The sequence below is a fragment of the Colias croceus genome, chromosome 3 (genome assembly GCF_905220415.1).
Source record: "Colias croceus chromosome 3, ilColCroc2.1".
NCBI classification, from domain to species: Eukaryota; Metazoa; Arthropoda; class Insecta; order Lepidoptera; family Pieridae; genus Colias; species Colias croceus.
The window spans coordinates 1000024-1023311 of record NC_059539.1 but is presented as its reverse complement, the minus strand read 5'-3'; the positions used below and the strand labels follow the sequence as shown (position 1 = coordinate 1023311).

At 36.5% G+C, this 23288-nt stretch overlaps 4 protein-coding genes across 6 annotated transcripts in view; 3 read left to right on the top strand and 1 right to left on the bottom strand.

Annotated features, from left to right (window-relative positions):
• Nucleotides 1-14085, top strand: part of LOC123705787 (stathmin-4) — a 38156-nt gene extending 24071 nt beyond the window's left edge. Inside the window, exons 1-8 of one of the 3 annotated variants that reach the window (XM_045654801.1) lie at nt 1764-1929; nt 5681-5758; nt 7023-7189; nt 7541-7755; nt 9731-9848; nt 10254-10394; nt 11300-11440; nt 11705-14085. In XM_045654801.1, the coding sequence (XP_045510757.1) occupies nt 1854-1929; nt 5681-5758; nt 7023-7189; nt 7541-7755; nt 9731-9848; nt 10254-10394; nt 11300-11440; nt 11705-11776 (1008 nt within the window). In that variant the 5' untranslated portion in view covers nt 1764-1853 and the 3' untranslated portion in view covers nt 11777-14085. Of the gene's footprint in view, nt 1-1763; nt 1930-5680; nt 5759-7022; nt 7190-7540; nt 7756-9730; nt 9849-10253; nt 10395-11299; nt 11441-11704 lie in introns of those variants that run through there. The other 2 variants (XM_045654804.1, XM_045654803.1) reach the window with 2 other exon arrangements.
• A 775-nt stretch (nt 14086-14860) lies between these two features.
• On the top strand, nt 14861-20681 carry LOC123705938 (pre-mRNA-splicing factor CWC22 homolog). Its single transcript, XM_045655056.1, has 5 exons — nt 14861-16073; nt 16386-17037; nt 17287-17425; nt 17722-17821; nt 18004-20681. The coding sequence occupies exons 1-5, from the start codon at nt 15017-15019 to the stop codon at nt 20595-20597; spliced, it is 4542 nt and encodes a 1513-aa protein (XP_045511012.1). The 5' UTR covers nt 14861-15016; the 3' UTR covers nt 20598-20681.
• A 118-nt stretch (nt 20682-20799) lies between these two features.
• Nucleotides 20800-22469, top strand: LOC123705936. The gene is made up of 3 exons (XM_045655054.1): nt 20800-21138; nt 21497-21738; nt 22195-22469. Exons 1-3 carry the CDS (start codon nt 20844-20846, stop codon nt 22348-22350), a joined length of 693 nt encoding a protein of 230 aa, XP_045511010.1. The 5' UTR covers nt 20800-20843; the 3' UTR covers nt 22351-22469.
• LOC123705937 (anaphase-promoting complex subunit 13) lies at nt 22409-23005 on the bottom strand. Its single transcript, XM_045655055.1, has one exon. The coding sequence runs from the start codon at nt 22803-22805 to the stop codon at nt 22593-22595; it is 213 nt and encodes a 70-aa protein (XP_045511011.1). The 5' UTR covers nt 22806-23005; the 3' UTR covers nt 22409-22592.
• Between the last annotated feature and the right edge of the window lie 283 nt (nt 23006-23288).

The window sequence follows — 23288 nt, the reverse complement described above, 5'->3', positions numbered from 1 at the left end:
AAAGACTGCAAAGTCGAATTTAAACCACACCCCGGACACTCCATACAAAATTATAGTTTTGACAGTCACACTGTAGAGACTGCAAATGTGTGTGTAAACTCTTTATGGTTGGCACATTTGTGACTAGCGTAAAAAAAAATTCGCGTTTTTCTGATGAAATACATCCGTAAACAGCACAATATCTAACCATTTTCTACGAAAAACGATAATCACAAATCCAAAATAATAAAATTGCTTTAAGTCAATTTGATTAATGTTGTCAATCTTCGTTGCGTTTCGTCTAAAGACGTCGTTGGTATCGTCCTTGCGGGGAAATGGGTACCATAACATGTCTGATCGTGCGGGGTGAGGTAAGTGTTTAATTTTGGCGGGAGGCGGAGAGTGTCCGTTCTGTAGCGTTTAGCTACTATTATGTATTCTGTGTTTAAACTGCCCAAATTAAAAGAAACGCGTTAATAGATATTGTGTTATGATATTTACACCTTTGGCCGAGGTCCACACAGGGCGCCAAGCTGTCCTCTAAAGCCTTGCAAGTTCAAAGGGGATGTTTACATTACGCTATTCAGCTTAACAAATAAGGATATAATATTATTTAAATCGCGGTGTCATTTGTCGACATAATATCGCGTAAAAATTTTATTTGTGGTTGAGGGGAAAGTTTTATTGAGGAAAGTGATTTATCACGGCGGCGATATGATCTATGGAGTGCAGACATCCGGTGTTATCTTGTAATTCATGCTCTTTTGATGGAGTTCCTTTGCGTTTGTGCGTTGCTGTGATGAGGTGGTTTTGGCTGAACTTGAACCGTAATATGCAATATTTTTCATCATATTTGCATGCGTTAATAGAACAGAAAAAAGACGCCTCGTACGGTATTTCCATGTTATTTGCTTGCACCGGCCGAGCACAGCTCACTCCTGGAATTCCCAGTTATTACTGCAGGGGGATCGAGTCTCGGGGTTGTTGCCCGCATCGATCGCCGCACCACCGCCGTCACCGGTGCACGAGGTTACCATTGCTGCAGCCCGTTATCTACCTGATCGTTTGAAAATCTACCATTGCTAAATGTTGCGCTATTTTCGACTTGACCTTCGAGGGCTATCGATTCGTTGCGTCAAGGAGGCGTAATCTTAAGTGTTAAGAGCTGTTCAATTCATCATCACCGGATTCGAAGTACGGGAAATCAATCGGAAGCAATTCGAGTGGCGAAACAAATTCAGCGTGGCGTTGCCGGCTGTTAATTGGCTGCGGGTGGCGGCGCCGAGACGGCGGCGGAACCGCCGCATACCCTCCTCGCGCCCTCGCCGTACTAACACCCGCCCGCCCGTTTTTATGAGCGAGAGAAGCCCACCGAGACCCGCGCTAGTCTGGGCGGCTCTTAAATTAGCTCGTCTTTGCCCACCTTAGACCTTGCAGTTGCTAGGTGTGACTGTCTACTTGTATTCTATAAAATCGTTATAGTACAGAAATCTCATTTAACTAATTTTCGTAGTCGGTTATACTATCACGCAACTAGTTACCATTTTAACTGCATTGGATTTATTTAAATATAATTATTATTACGTAGCAAGCTTTATTGGGTTACCTTGGGATAAACTTGTCGCGGCGAATAGGAAAGGGAAACATTATTTTTCCATTTGGTGGGCTTATTTTCTTGTACGGGTTATCAAGTTAGGGACGGTAGCGCAAGGGGTGGCCGGAGGGTCTGCAGGGTAGGAGGGTTTTGCGGGGCGCAGCTATCGACCGGTCGCCCTCCCCCCGACTCGTTCAGTTTCCGGGCGAGAGTCGCGCAGTCCGCTTGTTTCGCGACGCGACTCCGTCACGTATTAGATAGTTAATTTCTAGCCGCCACCATGCTGATAGGACTCGTTCGTGACTCGGTGATGCAGTGCTTCTGCCACTCATGCAGAGCGCCTGTACTCCCAGCAGGTTGGATTTGCTGCCGTTGGGATATTGGATTTTTTGTATTACCGGCATTACCGGCACGCTCACCGGTGACAAACGCCCATTGTCTTGCCTTACTCATGTGCTTTATATGAATTATAATACGTTTCTTGTTTCAGAGATGATATGAAAATTCTGTCTGTGGACGTAAATATCATGAGGTAATATTCTAGTCATCCTAACGAAAAATTGCCAATTCGATGTCACTTTTGTTGCGATAACAATTTCTAAAGAATAATACGATAACTCTTCTCTCTATTAATTCTGTCTGCGTTAGGTTATACATAATCTTCATTTTCAATAAATCTGAAAATTTAACATACTTGAGAGTAACCAGGTAAACGAAAATATTGTAGCGCAAAAGCCGGCCGGCGAAGCCAAACGAAGAACGCCCATACCGGTATCTAGTCCACGTGGGGTGAGGCTGTAAAGAAAAATTCTAGTCGATACTGCAGGCGTTTTTAAATTAATAGTTCTGAACTTCAGGTTTTACAATAATAAATGATATAAATATACAACTAGTAAACGTAATTCGCAGTTTTTGATACGCTCGTTTCTTCAATCTGTGATTTCGTCTTCTCTTTCAAAACTCGCCGTATATTACTGGTGCCAGCTGTGCCGGTGCTGTATATTGATTTAACATTACTGCATAATGTCAACCATTTTGTTCTGTAGGCTGGAACATCCACCATTTTGTGAATTACATATTACGTAGGTTTAGATTCAAGATACCCTAGCGGCTAGCCGGTAATTCTTTCTTCTTACGGTCTTTTTAGCTTTTAAAGTGTAAGCAAGCACATGTCGACATTTTCTGTTCAATCAATTATTTTCCTGATAACATTATTTTGTTCTTTACGCCCCCACTTTGTGAGAATAGCTGAAAACGATGTTGTCCTCACATATTATAAACTTTATTAATTCTACGCACGCAGGTCGCACATAACGATTGCTCTTTTTCATGAGCTCTTTAGTATTTCAGTCGTCGAGGGTTCGTCGCAAATTAGTAAATCTTAATTGACTGCCACATCACAATGGGTGATTTAGTCATTTGCATATAACAATGTTTGTATTTAAATTGTTAACATACCCTTTCATTAACATGTATTGGGGAGCAGAGATGACATAATTGTTTAGGGTGACATTATTAGAGTTGAGTTTAATTGGCTCAACAAGTTTAGCACCCTTCTGATATTTGGTTAATGTGATACGGGTTTGTGGATCCCCTTTATCAGCTCGATCTTTTGTCACCCTCGTGTCATATTCCTCTGGTCTTAATTACAACAAATCACTTGATATTCTGAGTACCCAATCATGACACCTATGAACCCTTTAATGAATTGAAAAAAAAATATATCTATAAATATTGGAACATGTTTTACTGTCTTGAACTTGAGTTGATCGACGATGTCACCGTGATGCATTGCGGTTGGAGGCTTTGCGTGACCTACGAACTTACACGTACTTTTCCCATTTTCTGTTCACGACACCGTTTAATAATCAAAATTTTCTATAAGTTTGAGTACATTTAATAGAACGGGTAATTGAAGAAACTACTACCATTTTAAATACTTATATTGATTTTATTGTCATCTCCGAAACCAATATTTGTTCAGATGGAATTCGAGAAAATACTCATTGAAATAATGTATGTTTATAAATTATTAAAATGTCGAGTAAAATCTTAGTCCAGTTTTTGCTGGAACTTTAAATAACAACTGGCGAGTCGGAGAATGCGCTATCACATTGAATATGCAAAGGCTTTAAATAGGACAGCATATTTTAATTACAGCCCGAGCTGGCTTCACACTAAAGAGAATAGAATGTGAAGTGGTCGAGCCTCCAGAGAATTATCTAGAGTAATCTGAATGCATAAGGTTTATTTTTCAAGACTTCAATAACATTTAACAGTGGCCTTAATCCCAAAGGATTTTATAGCAGACACTGAATTCCCCTCGACTTTAAAAGGTATGTTTAATAAGTTATAAGTTTTCATGTCGTATCGTGTGGCGCCAGAGGGGGCCGCCCTTTCAGTTGTAATTTAACTTTAAATATTTATGTTGATTTCTTTTTTACATCCATTTCATGACATTGTGTTTTTCTACTCCAAAATGTTGCTTTTGTTTCTAATATTTCGGGTTCTTATTTAATCCAGCTCATATTTTGATACCAATAGATCTTTCGGATATATTTTTGGTTTTGCTATAGGATGACATTTTATGTGAGTGTTTGTCATTTCAAAAGAATTCTCCAGAGTCGTTTTTTTGTTAGCACGCTTAGAATTATTACCACTTGCGTAAATCCGCATTATGTCAGTTTCAACCGCATTAGCCAGGAGCTGACCTCGTATCTTGTGACGTAAGGTTTCCACTGCATCGTCCAACTTTTCTGAACGTGATCAGGATGCACCTTTGCTCGGTTCTTCTTTGATTTATTGGATAGCAGCAATACTATCCTGTTTTTGTATTTTATAATTTTTTTCTTAACTTAGCTTATTAAAGACACTTCTTTGATTCGGTTCTATAATTTCACCAGATTATTTATTGTTATTTATTTATTTGAATATTGCAGTTGAGGGTTATGTTGGTACGTTCATAGTTACGTCTTAGAGCTTTATACCGATTATGAATTCGAAACATTACTTATTCGACCCGGAACACTTATTTAAAACATTTTTCATTATGAATTAAATTAATACTTAATAGAAAAAAAAGGTCTAAAACATTTCAAATTAATAGTCTTCGGGAATTCCTCTGTAGCACCGTCTACACTGTAAACCGTGTCTCAGCCTTACCGTAAGGGATTATCTGTATTTGCTGGAATATTTTCCGTCGATCCCCATTCTTATCACGTAGTGGCCTCTCATCTCGCGCTGTCGTGCCGTCGCCTTATTACTTCTCAACTATTGCTTTTCGTGGACTAACTATACCTTTATATCTACCGTAATACGATTTATGTCGTTCCAATTTTATTTCGACCTTTTTCTTCAAGGATTTCATGTAATTACTTTTATGTCATGTTATTTTTCTTCGTTTATTTTTTGATAGCTGTTTGAAGTTGTATCTATACTATTGAATTAAAACATGCATATTGTCTGGTCTGAATTTTAACTTGCAGTTAACAAAACAAAGTGCACAGCTATATGGCGACAAAATCGATAACTCGGCGTGTCACGCAACCAGTCGCGTCCTTTCATTAGCTACGATCCAAATGCTTTTCGAATAAACATTACTGACCGATTTCGTCCTAATGGCATTTCAATGGCACCCTGATAAATTATGATGAATGGGTTACTTTCAACTATCCTAGATACATCATTTTTTAATATTTAATGAAGAACTAAATAAAATGATTCTCGAAACCTACTTCAACAATACAAGTCAAGTCTATGTATTTACAATACAAGTCTAAATTTGAAATGAGACGCAATTCAAAGAGATGAACTGCACGAGCTTCTTTGTTATTTCTTTTCCTTTGCTTTCGGATTTCGATTGTAGTTGGGACTGGAACAAATCAAAAGGGAAAAACTTTAACAAACATCACGTTTCGATTTCAATTTCTGTGTTTGTTCTGTAGGGACCGCGATGATTGTTAATGTATTATTTTCGACAACGATAGCGCCAGTCGGAGCGATAAACTGTAATTAAGAAGCTTATTTTGGCAAGGCAGTGGGTATGTCCCAAAGGAGTGGCTGGCGATGCCGGTCTGAACTCTCCCTCACGAAATCGGTTTTTCTTAGCGCATCGGCGGTCAGCACCAGTGAAGAAACCCGTCGGAAAACCAAGAACCAAACAACCAAAGAAAGTCAAATTCATCAGTAAGTTTACATCGGTGTTATGTGTTTCATGAAAGTTTACCTGCACTCACTTAGCTTTTACAACACGTTTTACTTTACAGTTCGTAATTTGCGCACCTTTTATGCTTTACTAAAAACGGGGCGGCCATAACTTCAGTATCAACCGACACGCTCTATAAAGTAACTCCATGTCTGGGGAATAAGTCGTATCTTTGCGTATGAAGATATATAGCTCGGGTGTGTAAAATCGGTATGACTCATTCGTGGGGAGGCTCACCCTCCTCGTTATAACTCAACAGGCGTAGGTCTAAGGGACTAAACGAGTCGACCTTGAGAATTGCATTACTTCAGCCCAAGTGCTGCGGCTTGTTCGACACGTTTTTAAAATTCAGCCCATAGAAGAGGGACCGTACCTTAATTATGTCCTTAAATCGTCCCCGCGAGCGTAGGGTGTTAATTGCTCCGTAATCATAATTTAATGTGTCTGGGTATTTGCGTAATATCGCGTTGTGGCCCTTTGTTTAACGAAGAGAGTGGCTCGCGTTATGTTGTTTGCTGGAGGCAGTTAACAATAATTATGTTGACTTACAACATGCCATAAAGATTCATAACCTAGATGAGTTTTCTTGGTGATTGAGGTAGGAAATATGACGAAATTGAAAAAATCTTATTAAAACACGCAAAATATAGCCTCATCAATGCTAACGTTGCGGTCCCTAATATCATTCGCGAAAGCTTTACAAACTTTCATTTTGAAAATGTTAGAACATTATCCGATAAATCCGCTTTATCAAGTTTCTTTTACGCTGTAGGCTTTTAAACAACTTTTACATTATTGAAGTTTTAATACACAACCACGGATTACTTTTGTTTCTTGTTTTGATGGAAATGTTCCATCACTGATGATTGTGTTTGAGCTTTTAATAGACGAGATTTTCATCTTAAGTTTTTTATGTTTTCTAGTTTTTATGATTGCTTTTGTGTAACCTTTTAATATTTTACTCGTGTTTCAAACTATTGTTAGGATGTCTGTCGCAGACTGCATTAGACTGTTATATTTTAAATATAAACTGTATACATTCTATTTAAATATTTCTTATAATTATTATGTACGGAAAATATCACGGGCCGTTGTTGGCCTTTTTTAAACAACTTTTACTTGCCATTTCCCTATAACGCAAAAGTATTTGATTATTTTATTAGCAAAACAATTTCTTCAACATAGACATTTAGCATCTGTTGGTCTATAAAACAGCACCTACAATATGTAGTATTTATTTTATAGCCACTGAAATCCGCTGCCAAGAGATGTCGAAGGGCGGTCTGGCGTACGAGGTGATCCTCGCGGAGCCTGTGGGAGTGCCGGTCCCGCGCCGTGCGGACTCGCCTGAGAAAACTCCCTCTGTGGAAGAGATCCAGGAGAAACTTAAAGCCGCGGAGGAGAGGAGACGTGTAAGTATTTGTGATGTTTATGTTTGTAGGGCCTTGGGCTGTGGCATTTGTCTTGTGTTTTTAATACTCTTTTAGTTTATCCTGATGAATATCTAGGTTAAAAAGAAAAAGATTCCAGATACTGATTTAATAGATAGCCAAAAGTTGTAGAATTTATATTTGATTTGAACTTGTAGGCGGGGAACTGGTAGCTATGTCAGTATATGATTTGGGAAATACTTAATGAAATTTGAACAAAGTTTAACACTTTTATAAACAGAATTTATAACCTTTTTTGTTGGTTGCAAAATGTTTTATATATATAAAGTTAAAGGGCGATAGCTATAAGTGATATAATCGACGACCTTACAGAGTCTAGAAGCAAGCAAGATGGCAGCGATCGCCCAGAAGATGGCGAAGATCGAAGAGGCGTCCAAGATTCGCAGCGAACAGACGAACAACTTCATCTCCACGACCAAGGAGGCGTTGGACGCGAAGATGGACTCGCACGAGGAGAAGCGCGAGGCCTACATCAACGAGCTGAGAGCGAGGCTCAAGGACCACCTTGAAGGTGTTGAGAAGACCCGGTAAGTGGAAGATAATATTTTGTTATAGGTAGGACTAAGCCTTCGGATTCGTGTCGCAGGAAAGCAAAATATGTGGCTGTCACTTTTTAAGGTGACTTTGAAGTTTTATTTTGGTGAAGTTGTAGGCAAGGAGACTATTTTTCGAATACACACACATGATTAACCGTCCTTTATAACCTCTCCAACAAACAAAATGCAATACGTGCGGCCAATATTCTTGGATTTTTTTTTTAGAAACAATTTCCATTTTTGCTGAAGGAACTTGGTCAATAGACTAGGCGTTAAAAATTCCCATTATAGAATTAAGTATTTCTCTTATTTACCTTTCCGCGTCCTAGCCTATAACAACCCAATTCCTGCAAAAATCTCATTAGAATCCGTCGGTGAAATAATTATATAACATATTAACTTGCCGTAATCGTATTATGGGTCAATGGATTTTCCAGAGCGACCTCACTTGACCGGGTTTAGTTACACGCTCGACAACACACCATCATTCGCTTGTTGAACACGATAATAATCGACTTCTAATGAAATGCTAACCTTAAATTTTAATCTGATAATAATTTAATAGTCTACGATATAAATTTATCTATTCTAGAAGTTAAGGTCAAAAGCTATTGTCAGGGAACCTTCAATGTTTGAGCTGTTTTGTTACCAGATATAAATTGGAGGTCGTACCCTCTGGAGAATGGAATTCAATAGTTGAGAATACAATACGTGTTGTGCAATATAAATTTATACAATTCGCAATTCATGAGCACTCACATTTCTTATTAGATCGATCGTTCATGATTCGTCACATACTCAGTGAGATATTGTCTCGTAAATTGAAGAAGATCAATATCATCTTCGAAATAATATTGCACGCCTCATAAGCGAAGCGTTGAGGTAGGTACTACTGTCACTTCGCGCAAAACATCTGATTTTTCAAACTTAAAATGTCATTACATACATTGCACTTGTAAGATAATACATACACACACATATTAAGAAAAAACACTATTTTTAACATTCATGATATTTTTGATGTCATTTTTGTTATTTAAACTAGTTAAAAAACAGTTTAAAAAAGTTCTGTCTTGGACGTCCGTGTGTCTGTATGTGCGGAGGATTTTCTTGTTAACACGATAGCGACCGAAATACTTTACTAATCGAGTCTTTTTTTTTCTCTTACGCTTGAGTATGCTCAGGAATAGAACCCTTTCATTTTTCAGGGTCTGATTCGATGTGGTTTAATTAAACTTTAATTGTTATTAAATAAACAAAATAAAATCGACTGTTCTCCATAATTTTAGTATATCTATATATATTCTTTTTTATATATATATATTTATAGTGTACTCAAAATTCACCATTATAAACTCGATTCTTTATACTATAAGCCAAGGTTTAAAAAAATAAGTTGGTAGTCAGTCCCTTAAACCTGCGCAGTTTCACATCTAGATGGGGCCACAAGAAAAATAGCTCAATTATTACGGTACCGCTTTCTTTACTTTTCCAACTGTTTTATTTTATTTCTTTTTTATATTTATAGTGTACTCTTTATAAATAATCAATTTTATTGTAAAGGATGAGATTATGAAGCGTGCACTTTTGGATTTTGCAAACTATTTTTTTTTATTTTTCTTCCTTGGTCATTATCATGATTTTTCTGCTTTTAATTACTGTCCCTTGTAATTTACTTCATATTTAAACCTAAATTTATTGGTATTGGTTATTGCTATTTGTAATTTAGCCCAGACTTAGTCTAGGAACCCACTACGTGAATATTACCTGCTGAATATTATCATATTACAATAAACATAAACTTTACCATATACGATTTTTTTCTTTGCATCGGATCCTTCTCACTTAGTATAATTTTAGGAAAAATAAAAGCTCTAAGTATGGTCCTCAATAAATCAAATGCCATTTTTTAGACCACAACAGTTCTTGATAAGTGAAAGATCATATTGTCATTAACCACGCACAGGTTGACTCTGGAGCAGCAGACCGCCGAGGTGTACAAGGCGATCGAAGACAAGATGACCACCGCGGCTGACAAGCGCGACGAGAACATCAAGAAGATGCTCGAGCGTCTGCGCGAACATGTAAGTGCTTTTAGATTTTGGTCCTTATTGCGTTTGGGAATAGGTGTTAAAATTAATTGATAGCATTGTAATTCTATAGCAAATATCTGTTTTTTTTATGGGAAAGAATTTGTTGATTTGACAATTATTTGATTATTCGATCTAAAACCTATTCATCATCATCTCTGATCAATAATTAGAAAGAAATAAAGAAATTCCTCAACATATTTATCTCTTTAAAATCCTCATTCTCTCGTTATAATTACTACTGGAATCAGACTTCTGAAGTCTTGTGGTCGTTTTTAAACATTTGACTTGAAACTAGATCATGTTCTGTTTCTCTGTAACCACATTCTTCTACCCAACTTTTTGGCACCGAGTATTCCAGCACTTAAGTTTTTACCTGTATTCCCAACACGTGTCCAGGAGGAGCAGGTGCGCAAGGTGCGCGCGGGCAACCAGGAGCGGTTCCAGCAGCTGGAGAGCGCGATCCAGGACAAGCTGCAGCAGGCCGCCGAGCGCCGTCTGCAGCTCGAGCACGAGCAGAAGGAGAAGCTGCGCAACCACGTGAGTTACACCTGGGAGTTAAAGGTCTAAAAGTTGCGGGAGTGCTTTTGCAGCTGCAGCTGGTATACGAGAAAAGGAGGACCAAGAGAAGTTGCGCCACCACGTGAGTTACACCTGGAAGTCAAAGGTCTAAAAGGTGGGAGTGCTTTGCAGCTGCAGCTGGTATACCAGGAATAGAGGAGCAAGAGAAAAAGGAAATTGCGCAACCACGTGAGTTACACCTGGACACAATTATAATTCCAGGTCTACAATTTTCAAAGTTCTTATAAAACTGGGATACCAGGATAGGAAGAGGAAGAGAAGTTGCGCGGTCACGAGAGTTACATCTGGGAATTATAGGTCTGCAAGTTTTAAGAGTTGACACTGGACGATAAAATTCCTAGGAATGGAATTTGTTGTATAATGGAAAGAAAATTGCAGCTGCTCTGAAGGTGTGGTAAAAGTAAGTGACCTGGAGAAACCGTAAAAAATTGAGCTTAGGAAACCTGTCGCAAAATTATTTGCTAAATATGTGAGCGCATTTACAGTTTGGATACCAGAAAATAAGTTTGCTTTTACAAAAAAAAATACTATAGGTTTAAAATGCAGCTCCTCATTTAGTATAACAAGGTAAGACGAAAATATAAATATATCCCAGCAAAGCGGCAGAGATCTGAAATCAATACTTACATACAATTCTTCATGTTAAAGGGTATAATTCATTCATATTTTTTTTAAGTTTGTTATTCTATTCGCATTATTACATTGTTATATTTTATTTCACCATCTTATCATTTTACAGCATCCTTATGCAAAATATGAACATAAAAAAATCTAAAACCATAACTTTTCATGTTTTTTTCTCCCATTGAATTTTTTATTGATTTTTTCATCATTTTATTATTTTTTCATCATCATAATCATAGAACAATAAGCTGGCTGAGGTGCGTTCAGTGCTCTCAGCGAAGGTGGAAGAGATCACGAAGGACATCGAGACGAAGCTGACCGCTGCAGAGATCAACCGCGAGAAGGAGATGCAGAGGAAACTCGACTTTGTTAAGAAGGAGGTTGGTTCGGTTTTGTGTTGCTAGATGGTGGATTTTTTAATGAAGTTTTTAGGAGGATGTGTGTAATTTCTAATTTAGACATATGTATTATTTTAATATTCAGACATATTTCCAATAAATATACGAAAAGGAAAATTCAAATATTTTGAAAATAAATATTTGTCAAATTATTTGGTCTTTTTTCTAACCTTCCATTCTATCAGAATTTTTTACCTTACATAATAAAATCAAATCATTAATCATACCATAACCCACATATTCCAGGAGCGGCGTGCTGAGCTAGTCCGGCAGAACAAGAGCGCGCGTGCTGAGTCCGACGCGCCCACGTCTGGCTAGACCCCCCCCCCCGCACCTCACACCCGCCCCCCACACCCGCCACACGCTACAGCTCAGCGGTCAGCAGTTCAGCGGTTCAGTGATTGCTGATTGACAGCAAATAGTTCAGTGATTGCTGATTGAGTACATGTGGTTCAGCGGTTCAGTCAACGTCAAAACATGTATACAGATATATATATAAAACAGTCGCAAAAGTTAAATGTGTTATCAGCAAATACTGTACTACATAAGTCGAGTGAATATTTACAGTAAAAATACTCGAAATTCGAACATAAAACGGAATTGTTGACTAAATGTTGCTGATCTCTATTGAACTGCTGAGCATTTAATTCTATATAAATATAATTTACACCAAGAGCGTATGAGGATTTGTAAAAAAGTCAGTTTAAAAAAACTGTAAAGTTTGGGCCATATAATCGCAATATTTTTATCTACACTGCCATAATCTGAACATCAACACATGCGGAATTAATTAGTTTTAAATAGTCCAGTATAGCGTTTGGCGTATGGCAATAATACATAGGGTTACTATCACTCCTGTGTCTAGGCACTTTCAAACTAACGTATTGTTGCCAGTTAAGGGCGGGGTTCGGCGAATAAATAGAATTATAGCAACACTGTGTTTACATAACGATAATGTAACATCAGTGCCCTCGTAACTTGCTTTCTCGTTTTGAGGTCAACTCGACTTAGGAATTATTTCACGTGGCAACATCGCTGACACAGGCCTATTAAATAAAAATTATAAAAAAAAAATTAGATGTGTCATTACACGGGGAGCGTTCATACAATGTAGACGTAATTGGTCGGGCTGAGATGGATATTGGGGGTAATTAATTCGAAATACATGATTATATATTGTATGAATAGTTCCCGATCAGATTTTAGTACGTGATTACGTATGTCACGTACTAAAATATGGTTTTAGGGTTCTCAATTAATGGTATGGTAACTAACGCTAGTAATACGGAACCCGTTGCTTAGCAAGTGAGAACGAGGTGGTTTTTTAATAATAAATAGGTAATAGACTTATATCATTATTTTTAAATGTACGCAGCAGTATTTTAGGATGGTTAAATAAATTTAAGTTCTCTTGTGGTTAAACGGCTTGTATGTGGTAGGGGACTTGGATGATATTTAAAGTATATAATCTTTTCAGTAACAATATCGAATGAAGAATTCTCGGTGAATTAATGTGAGGCTATGTTAAAAATGCTGCTTGGTTGAAAGTTGTCATCTAAAGTAACCCTTACCATATAGCAGCCAATGTTAAGTCACTTTTAAACACTGTCACTCTATAGACTGCATAATATAATTTGTATAGTATCTATCGGTTGGGTTTGGGAGTGGTATGCCCGGTCTAGATGCATTTATTTGTGGCACAAAATAAACGCAGGCCTCGTTTTACCCATTGACAATATAAGCGTAAATTGTAATTTTCAAATAGCTTGCGTTTATCAGCATTTATTGTGATATCTAGTCCAGATAATGATAAGTCATTTTTCATAATTCGCACCAAAATAGCAACTGCGTTGAATAACTGAAATAATTTGCAATCATATTCGAAATTCAATATTTTCGCGCCATTCATTTCACTTCTGAATTAAAAAAAATTGTCTATGACACGATGGTATAAGGCCATGATCTCAACTGCACAACATGGGAGAAACAGCAAAAGTGCCTGAATATCTGCTAACGTAAAACTTGCCTTTTAGCGTTTTATATTTTTTTATTGGTAGTCAACGCCGGGCCGGTATCGGTGGTTTGGACAACAGCTTCTGTGATGTTTCGCTATAGGATAAAATCGATTAGGCACAAATTATATCCACAACCATATCTGGTGTCGTTCGATTGTATCGGTACGCGCTACGACCACGCGGGAACGGAAGAGATAGTATATATTTTTGCCATTCGTTTCGATAATAATGTATATAATAAGGAGGTACAGCTTGTGCGGCGGGGCGAGGACGCTTGCCAGCTTCTACTCGTGTGACGCTGTCGAGTAAGGTTAGGTGTAAGTTAGCTTGTTTTCGAAGACGTGACGAACCTTTGACCAATTTGCCTTGGATATTGTGTAGCATTTTAGACTCGAGAGATCGAGACGAATCATGTATAGCATCGCTTTCGATAATTATTAATTTTTATTTTCGTAATGTTAGTCCCTCTTATGGTGTTATTATATGTTAATTTTATATTTTATGTAATTGATAATGTGCTTCAGTTTGTGAGGTATATGAAATTGCTGTTTGAAGTGCAGGCAACTTTTGTAGTTTCATTGTCGTATTGATTAAAGTCATAAATACTAACAATATTTTTGTTTTATTTTATTGATATAACCCTACCTTTACCTCTTTTCCTTGTTTAATTGCTCTCATTTATTACCACATTTTATGTAGTCTCAAGTGGTGGTTATTTACGACTATTACAGCTGTATAGTAAAAAATATTTAAAATGTAAAGATTCATATATTAAATTATTAGTTAGCAAATATAATTTAATATGAAATTTTATGCATTCAAAATATGCTATGAAACTAAACATTAAATTATAATTAAATAAATTAAATCTGTATCAGTGTAAGTTTCTTGTTGAACCGAAAGCCACATGCTGTAGATCGAATATTACAAAATAAAAATCGTTGACTACATTACTACCTACTAATGAAATATTGAAATATAATATAAAGAACGATACGAGTCACGAAATGAAACATTGATAATTTTTAGATTATTAGAAGAAAACCACATAGAAAACACAGTCACACAGAACTGGGCTATAAATAGGGAATTTATGAAATAAAATTGTTGGTGGTGGTTTATACTTTGTTTCACAGTATAATCGTATATCGCATTTGTATTATGCAAAATATTCCATTTGTGATTTTATTGCACTATTTTTAAAACGATATAGGTACCTGAATACCCTAAATACAATTTGATTTGAATTTCTATTATAATAAACATTTGAAAAAACTCCCACTCCCATTGCCATGTAGGTACAAAATTTATGCTCATAGACAAAATCACGCTGACGAGTGACGACTAATGTCAAAAAATGAAACAACGAAACGTCAGTAATCAGTATTAAAAATGGCTACTTTTGAGTGTTTCTGTTTGTAAAATCACGTTGTTGTATTTTTAAATGATATACGTATAATCTTTGCTATATAATTAGTAACAGAATAGTTAAAACATTGAATTGTTTTATAAATTTTCATTTCGCAAATCTGTAAATCTAAAGATGGAAGATACAAAAGATCGGAAACGAAAGAAGGAGAAACATTCAGAAAATGATGATTATTCTAGGGAAAGAAAGTCTAAAAAATACAGATCAAAGTCTAGATCACCCGACAGACGTCGAGAGGACCGTGACAGGGACAATGAAAGAGATTCATATAGAAAACGACGACGTTCCCGCTCCCGTTCACCAAGAGAAGGGCGGGAAGAAAAACGACGCAATGAGGAACCAGAGGTAGAAATTAAGAAAGAACCACCTCAAAGAAAAGCAAAAGATACAGATATGTTGAACACAAGAACTGGTGGTGCGTATATTCCACCAGCACGTCTGCGGATGATGCAAGCTCAGATTACTGACAAATCTTCAGTTGCTTACCAAAGATTGGCTTGGGAAGCCTTAAAAAAGTCAATACATGGTCATATTAACAAAATTAACGTAGGTAATATAGGTATAATAATAAAAGAACTTCTGAAAGAGAACATAGTGCGGGGTCGTGGTTTACTCTGTCGGTCCGTTATTCAGGCACAAGCTGCTTCACCGACTTTCACAAATGTGTATGCAGCGCTGGTATCTGCTGTAAATTCACGTTTTCCAAATATTGGGGAATTATTACTTAAAAGACTGGTCATACAATTCAAGCGTGGCTTCAAAAGGAATGATAAGCCGATATGCATATCATCAGCCTCATTTATCGCTCATCTTGTAAACCAGAGGGTTGCACATGAAATTCTTGCTTTGGAATTATTAACACTATTAGTAGAGACACCTACAGACGATTCTGTTGAGGTTTCTATAGCATTTCTAAAGGAATGCGGCCAGAAACTTACAGAAGTATCTTCAAAGGGTGTAAATGCTATATTTGAGATGTTGAGGAATATTCTGCATGAAGGGCAGTTGGATAAAAGAGTACAATATATGATAGAGGTGATGTTCCAAGTTTGGAAGGATGGTTTCAAAGACCATCCCGCAGTTATTGAAGAGTTGGAGCTGGTGCCAGAAGAGGAACAGTTCACTCATCTCTTGATGCTGGATGAAGCCACGGATCCACAGGATATCCTGAGTATGATTTTTTTTATTTTGAATGTGGTATATGAAATTTGCCTGCTTATAACAGCTGAAACTTTGCTCTAGCATATTTAGAATTATACATGTTCAGTTTTTTTTTTTTTCATAAAGACAGTATAAAGATAAGTTAATATGGATACAAAAATGTGTATCTATCTTTTGTCATGAATTTTTTTTAATGTTTCTGCATTTGAAGATAATGTAACAAAGCATTTTTTAAGAAACCTATGTTACTTCTTTAAGAATTAACTTTCAATTCATTCAATTTTAAAATCAACACAATTAACATGCTTTTTAAAACTTCCAGATGTATTTAAATTTGACGACAAGTATGAGGAGAATGAAGAGAAATACAAAACACTCAGCAAAGAGATTCTCGGGTCTGATGCTGAGTCTGGTGATGAGGATGGATCTGGTGAATCTGGTAGTGAAGAGTCTGGTAATGAAGACGAAGAGCAGAAACCAGTCACTATCATTGACAACACAGAAACAAACCTTGTAGCGCTGCGGAGGACTATATACTTGACGATCAACTCCAGTTTAGACTTTGAAGAATGTGCCCACAAGCTGATGAAAATGCAGCTCAAGCCAGGACAAGAGATAGAGCTGTGTCATATGTTCCTAGACTGTTGTGCTGAACAACGGACATATGAAAAGTTCTATGGATTGCTAGCGCAACGTTTTTGTAACATAAACAGGATATACATTGGTCCGTTTGAAGAAATATTTAAAGATTCATATGCTACTGCTCATAGGCTGGATACAAATAGACTAAGAAACATCAGCAAGTTCTTTGCTCATCTACTATTTACTGATTCAATAAGTTGGGAAGCTTTGGAGTGTGTGAAATTGAATGAAGAAGATACAACGAGTTCTAGCCGTATTTATATCAAGATCCTTTTCCAAGAATTGGCTGAGTATATGGGATTGAAGAAGCTGAACGATCGACTGGCTGACCCGTAAGTTCTCATTGGAGATGGTTCATTTTGGGGGATATTATTTGCAATTAGTAATATTGTATCTTTTTTACTTTACTTTGACTTATTAAATGATAAAAATTTGCTATTAAAAAGTCAATTGAGTTCATTAAATCTGCAACATTTCCCTTATATGAACCATCTCTTAGTTATATTTTACTTTATTCTATGTTAAATGTGATGTCTCATTCTTTCTGTTATTATAATTCGATGCTTTTCTTTTAATTTCAGGACATTGCAAGAGGCATTCTCTGGAATATTTCCAAGAGACAATCCCAAGAACACAAGGTTTTCCATTAATTTCTTTACATCCATTGGTCTTGGTGGTCTAACAGATGAACTCAGAGAGCATTTGAAACAAATGCCAAAGGTAAACATGGTATTTAATATTTTGTCTTTGTTATGTTATTCCATGCTGAGTGTTATTAATTTAATAATTGCAATTGTAATTTAACCAGCAATTACAAAAAACAACATGATTAAAACAATACAACTCTAAATTTGTAACCTATGCATATTTCTGTTTTAATTAAATTAAACTACACATCCGCTTATAGTGAAAACCGCTGATTGCAGATGAAATGAAAAAAAAAAAATTAAACTATTATATTTGAAAATGTACATACATAATGATTTGTATAACAGCCAAAATTTACTGAATTGCAGAATGTACCTGCTCCAGCTGAGATCAAAGTGGACAGTGATTCGGATTCTAGCTCGAGTTCCAGCAGTTCATCATCATCTTCCAGTGACTCCAGTTCCAGCAGTAAGGATATTTTTTAAGTATTCTAGTGTAACTTGTCTATTTATTACATTCATGAAAAAAGTATTATTTTATTTACTCTATTATATTGACTTAACAAGTAATGTGTTCACATTATAGAATAGTAACTTATGAAAAGTAAATATGAATAGAAACTACAATGATTCAATTGTTTATTATTACAGACTCAGAAGATGATGAAGGAAAAAAGAAAAAGGACAAGAAGACCAAAAAGAATAAAGATAAGAACAAAACACCTAAAACACCAGAAGAGGATAAAGCTGAAAATGGCAAAGACAAAACTGAGCGATGGGGCCATGATGGTTATTATGAAACCTATGGCAAAGATAATTCCAGGGAGACTGAGAGGCAAAGAAGATCTGATCAGAACAGAGATGGTGCTAGGCGTAATGATGACGGTCCCAGAAGACCAAATGATTTTGATGGACAATCACAAAACCTAAGGGGAAATAATAGGGGTCGTTATAGGGATGATGGTCCTGAACAAAACGATAGAGGAAATGAGTATAGGAGAAGGAATGAAACAGGAGATGTTAGAAAACGAAATGACCGGGATAATGACAATAGAAGGCGAAACAATCAAGACAATGATGTAAGACAACGTAATGAAAGAGAGGAGAATAGTAAACGTCGCTACGAGAGGGAGGATCATGATAATCGACGCCCAGACAGGGAAAATGATAGCAAACGCCGGAATGGTCGGGAAGATAATGAAAGACAAAATAATGACAGAGAAGACAACAGCGTGAGACGTAATGAGAGAGCAGACGATAGAAGTCGTAATGACAGAGAGGACGATGATAGACGAAGGGGTGAAGAATTAGATGATAGACGGCGTAATAACAGAAATGATGATGATACGCGACGTAAGGACAAAGGGGATGATGATAAGAGACGTGAGAACATGAACGATCGACAACGCAATGACAGGGACGATGGTGATAGGCGCCGTAATAATAGGGACGACGATCATAGAAGACGTGAAGAGAGATTAGATGACAGACGACGTAATAATGAGGATGATGATAGAAGACGCGATGAGAAGGTGGAAGACAGGAGGCGCAATGACAGGGATGGTGATGATGATGATAGAAGACGTGATGATAGAGAAAATGACAGGCGGCGTAACAACAGGGAAGATGAAAATAAAATACGAGATGACAGGGTGGAAAGCAATCGCCAAGAGAAATTAGATGACAGGCGACGCAATAATAAGGATGATGATGTTGATCGAAGACGCGATGAAAAGAGGGAAGACAGGCGGCGCAACGACAGGGATGATGATAAAAAACCTAATGACAGAGACGACGATAGGCGACGTGGGGAAAGGGATGATGATAGAAGGCGTGATGAAAAGGTGGAAGTCAAACGGCGAAGTGGTAGGGATAACGATAAAGAACCTAAAGAGAGAATCGATGACAGGCGACACAATGGCAGGGATAACGATGATGGTCGGGAACGCGATGAGAAACTGGAAGACAGGCGGCGCAATGTCAGGGATGATGATGATGATAGAAGACGAGATGATAGAGAAGACGACAATAGAACACGTGATGAGAGGGTGGAAAATAAGCGACAAAATGATAGTGATGATGATGATGACGATAATGATGTTAGAAAACGTAAAGAGAGAAAAGACAAAAAGCGACGTACTAACAAAGAAGATGACAATAGTAAACGTGACGAGATGGTACACGACAGACGACACTCTGTCAGAGAGGATATTAATAGACGAAACAATGATGGGCTAGAAGATAGGAAACGTAGTGACAGAAATGTTAACGATAAAAAACTCAACCATAAGGAGGAAGACAGGCGCGTTAATGATAGCGGTAGTGAAGATGATACCGACAGGAGACAAAACGATACCGATGACGATGATGATATGCGCAAAAAGCATAAGAAGAGTAGAAAAAAGAGGCAAGATACAAGAGAAGATGATTTAACAGAAGAAAAAGGTGATGATAAGAAACATCGTAACGATAAAGACAAACATAAACGAACAAAAGATAGGAAGGGTAGTGACCAATTTGATGAATTTGATATAAAAAGAAAGAGTTACTTGAAAAGTGAAGTAAGAAACATCAAAACTAGTACTAATAAAACGTTAAATGAATTTGATATTATAAGTAGAACCGATATAGATAGGGCCGGCAAATCAGGGCGACAAAAAGATATGGAAATAAGGCAAAGTAAAAATAAAAATAATGATAAAAGAAAAATGAAGAAACAGGACAGTAGCAGTGAGGACGAAGACAGTAGTAGCAGTTGCAGCAGCAGCAGCGAGAGCAGTAGCAGTAGCAGTGGCGACAGTAGCAGTAGTAGTGACGACAGTGAAAGTGACGATACTCAACATGAATCTGTGAAACGTAAAGATACAAAGCGCCAAGAAAAAGATAGCTCTGATTCTGAAGATGAACAAAGTAGAAAAAAAAGAAGGAAAGTCAAAAACTCCAGACAAAATGGGCACGATCTTAAGCCTAAAGTAAAAAATGAAAAAATGCGTGATGAATCTCCAGAGGAAAGTACAATTAAAAAAGAGAAAAAATATAACAAAGAAGATGAGAGAAGAGAAATTAGAAAGAATAGAAAAACTGATGAAGTAAATAAAGATAAAAGTAATAACAAAAATAGAGATGATAGTGAACCACGTGAACTGGGCAGATACTGGGATTCTTATGATAAGAAAGAAAAAGAAATAGGCAAGGAAAGGAGTACAAAGCGATACGAAAGTAATAGAATTAAAACAAATAGATAGTAAGAGTGCTCATGCACAATATGATTAGGTCATAAAATTAGGTACATTATGTATAGTTCGAAATAAATCTTTTATATAAGGAAACAAGTTATTTTATTTATTAATAATCCTTCAACATACAACCTCCTTCAAACTAAACTTATTCTTATCTTCATATTCAGTTGACAACTTTGATATATTATCAAAGAACAATTATTATTTACATTTGCACTTGTTAGATTCTTTGTAATTGTAATTACTAATACAATGGAAACTGTGCTACATTCGCGATCAAGCACATTAGATACAGGGAGTGAATCTGATAAAATAAAAGCAGCATCAGCACCTATTATACCCGCGGTAACTTCGGGAGAAGCCAAGTTAACGATCCAAATATCTGCTCCTTCCTATTTGCATTCTTTAAAAGAGAATGAAGCACCACCGTTTAGAAAACCGGAGCATGAAGCCAGGCCGAAATTACTGATTGGGACAATCGTCTCTGAAAGCGATGTTATCGAAATTATTTCTCGTGCGAATAGCGACTGTTTGAAAAGTTCATTAGGTAAATAATTTACCAACACCGAAAGAATTTTTCAAATCAAACCAGTAGTTCCAGAGATTGATGTGTTTTAACAAACAAACTTCAGGTTTATATTATAAGTATAGATAAATTATCTATAATATGGTTCGACTTGAAAAATTCTTTCGGTGTTAGATAGCCTATTTATCGTGGAAGGCTATATACCTATATAATATATTATCACGCCATGACCAACATGAGCGGAGCACTTCGTGTAAAACCGCGGGGAGCTGTGCCTCGCGGTTTTACCCGCAGACCAGTAAGTAATAAAGATCTATAGCTGTTAACGCAACACGAGTTTATATCATTAACTATATCAAATTATATCTTCTCTTTCAAGGTGAATTCCTAGTGAAAAAAAATGTTGTGCCAAATTATCAACTTTCCGAAAAGAACTTTTTAATAAGCTTCCTGATGGAAACTATAGACTATAGTGCACAAAGGGACTTCTCTGCTGAAAAACTAGCCTGTCTTATGACACTTTATATTTCTACTCACTTGTATTTCAAGTGGTATTACTGGACACCACCAGCAGCAGTTTGGAAATATTTTAAGGAAATAATGATAAGGCATACTATAGAGGTAATATTACTAATGATTTTTTATTGGGGATAGTTTAATTTAGTGAGAGAAATTTCAATGAAAATAATTAATATTACAAAATATCTATGAGATACAATGATATTTGACCCGATTGTATTATGTATAATATTATTACTTAAATTGAATAAAGATGAGTTGATGATTGATTTGAGTTTCGCAAACCCAATAATTTATTTTAAACTAGTGATCCGCCACAGCTTCGCCCGTAGTACATATTTCGCAATAAAAGGTAGCCTATGTCCTTTCTCGGGTATGAATATATCTCCATACCAAATTTCATGCAAATTGGTTCAGTAGTTTAGGCGTGATTGAGTAGCAGACAGACAGAGTTACTTTATAGTATGGATGTATAATATTACTATAGATGAGTTGACGATTGATTTGAGTTTCCAAATCTTAATAATTTATTTTAAATTAATATATAATTTTGTTCAGGATTCCCCGGACGGCCAAGAAGTATTTGACCCAGAAGAATGTTATGACATTGTAACTCATTTCCATACAGTGTATTTGAGCAACTTGCCCCTAATTCACTTGCTTACCTTTGGAGGATTCCGCCTAAAGCTTTTATGGCCATTTAAACAAAAATAGATAGTGTGTAAAATGCAATGACTGTTTTATTTTTGGGTTTGTAATTGAAAGAACTGAATAATTCTTTTCATGTTTATTTATACGGATATAAGTTGAAACAATACATGTTTTTGAAGTGACTTTTTTTTATTAAAATTGCACACAATATCATATATGTAAATGTTCTATTTAAATAAACTTAGATGCAAAAGAATAACATATCTTAAAACAAAAATTACAATAAATCGGAAATGAAAAACTGATTAGTTTTGTTCGTTATTTGCTGGCTCAGGGAAGTTTTCCTGCCATCGCAAGCTCTGCTCCTTGAGCGTCAAGTGAGAATCAGCGCTGTCGGCTTCTGGATCAGGCAGTTCTTCTAACGGTACCTGGATATCTTCGTGTGGCAGAACCTCGGCTCGCCATTCCTCATCCACAATATCAATCAAACGTCCGTTGCGACGCACTTTGCTATCCATATTTTACAAATGAAAAGATATGCTGTAGTTTATATAACAAGAGGTTCAGAATTCGCAAGTTGTGCTGTTATTGTGAGTTGTATCAGAAGACACTTTAAAGTTCTCATTTATTAGATAATACATTAGAAATTTCGTATTGGTATTTTGTTGTTCAATTCAATTTGAACTTTTGAAGTCAGTCAAATAAACAAATAAACGTCAAATGATTGACATTTACAAGACGAACCACAGAGTTTATCGATTAGAAAATCATTGAAAAATAAAGTTTTCACAAAATGATTTTCATCCTGTGTTGTCATCAGCTGATGATAAAATGGATAAAATACACCACAGAAATACACAATTGATTATATAAAATGATTTAAATTTTAAATAATACCAGTATCATTTCTCAACAATTTTCAAAATTATATTAGGCTATTGCATAGCTCCTATCGCGGGCCTTGAGCGCGGGGACCGAATCCATAAATTCCGTAACGAAAA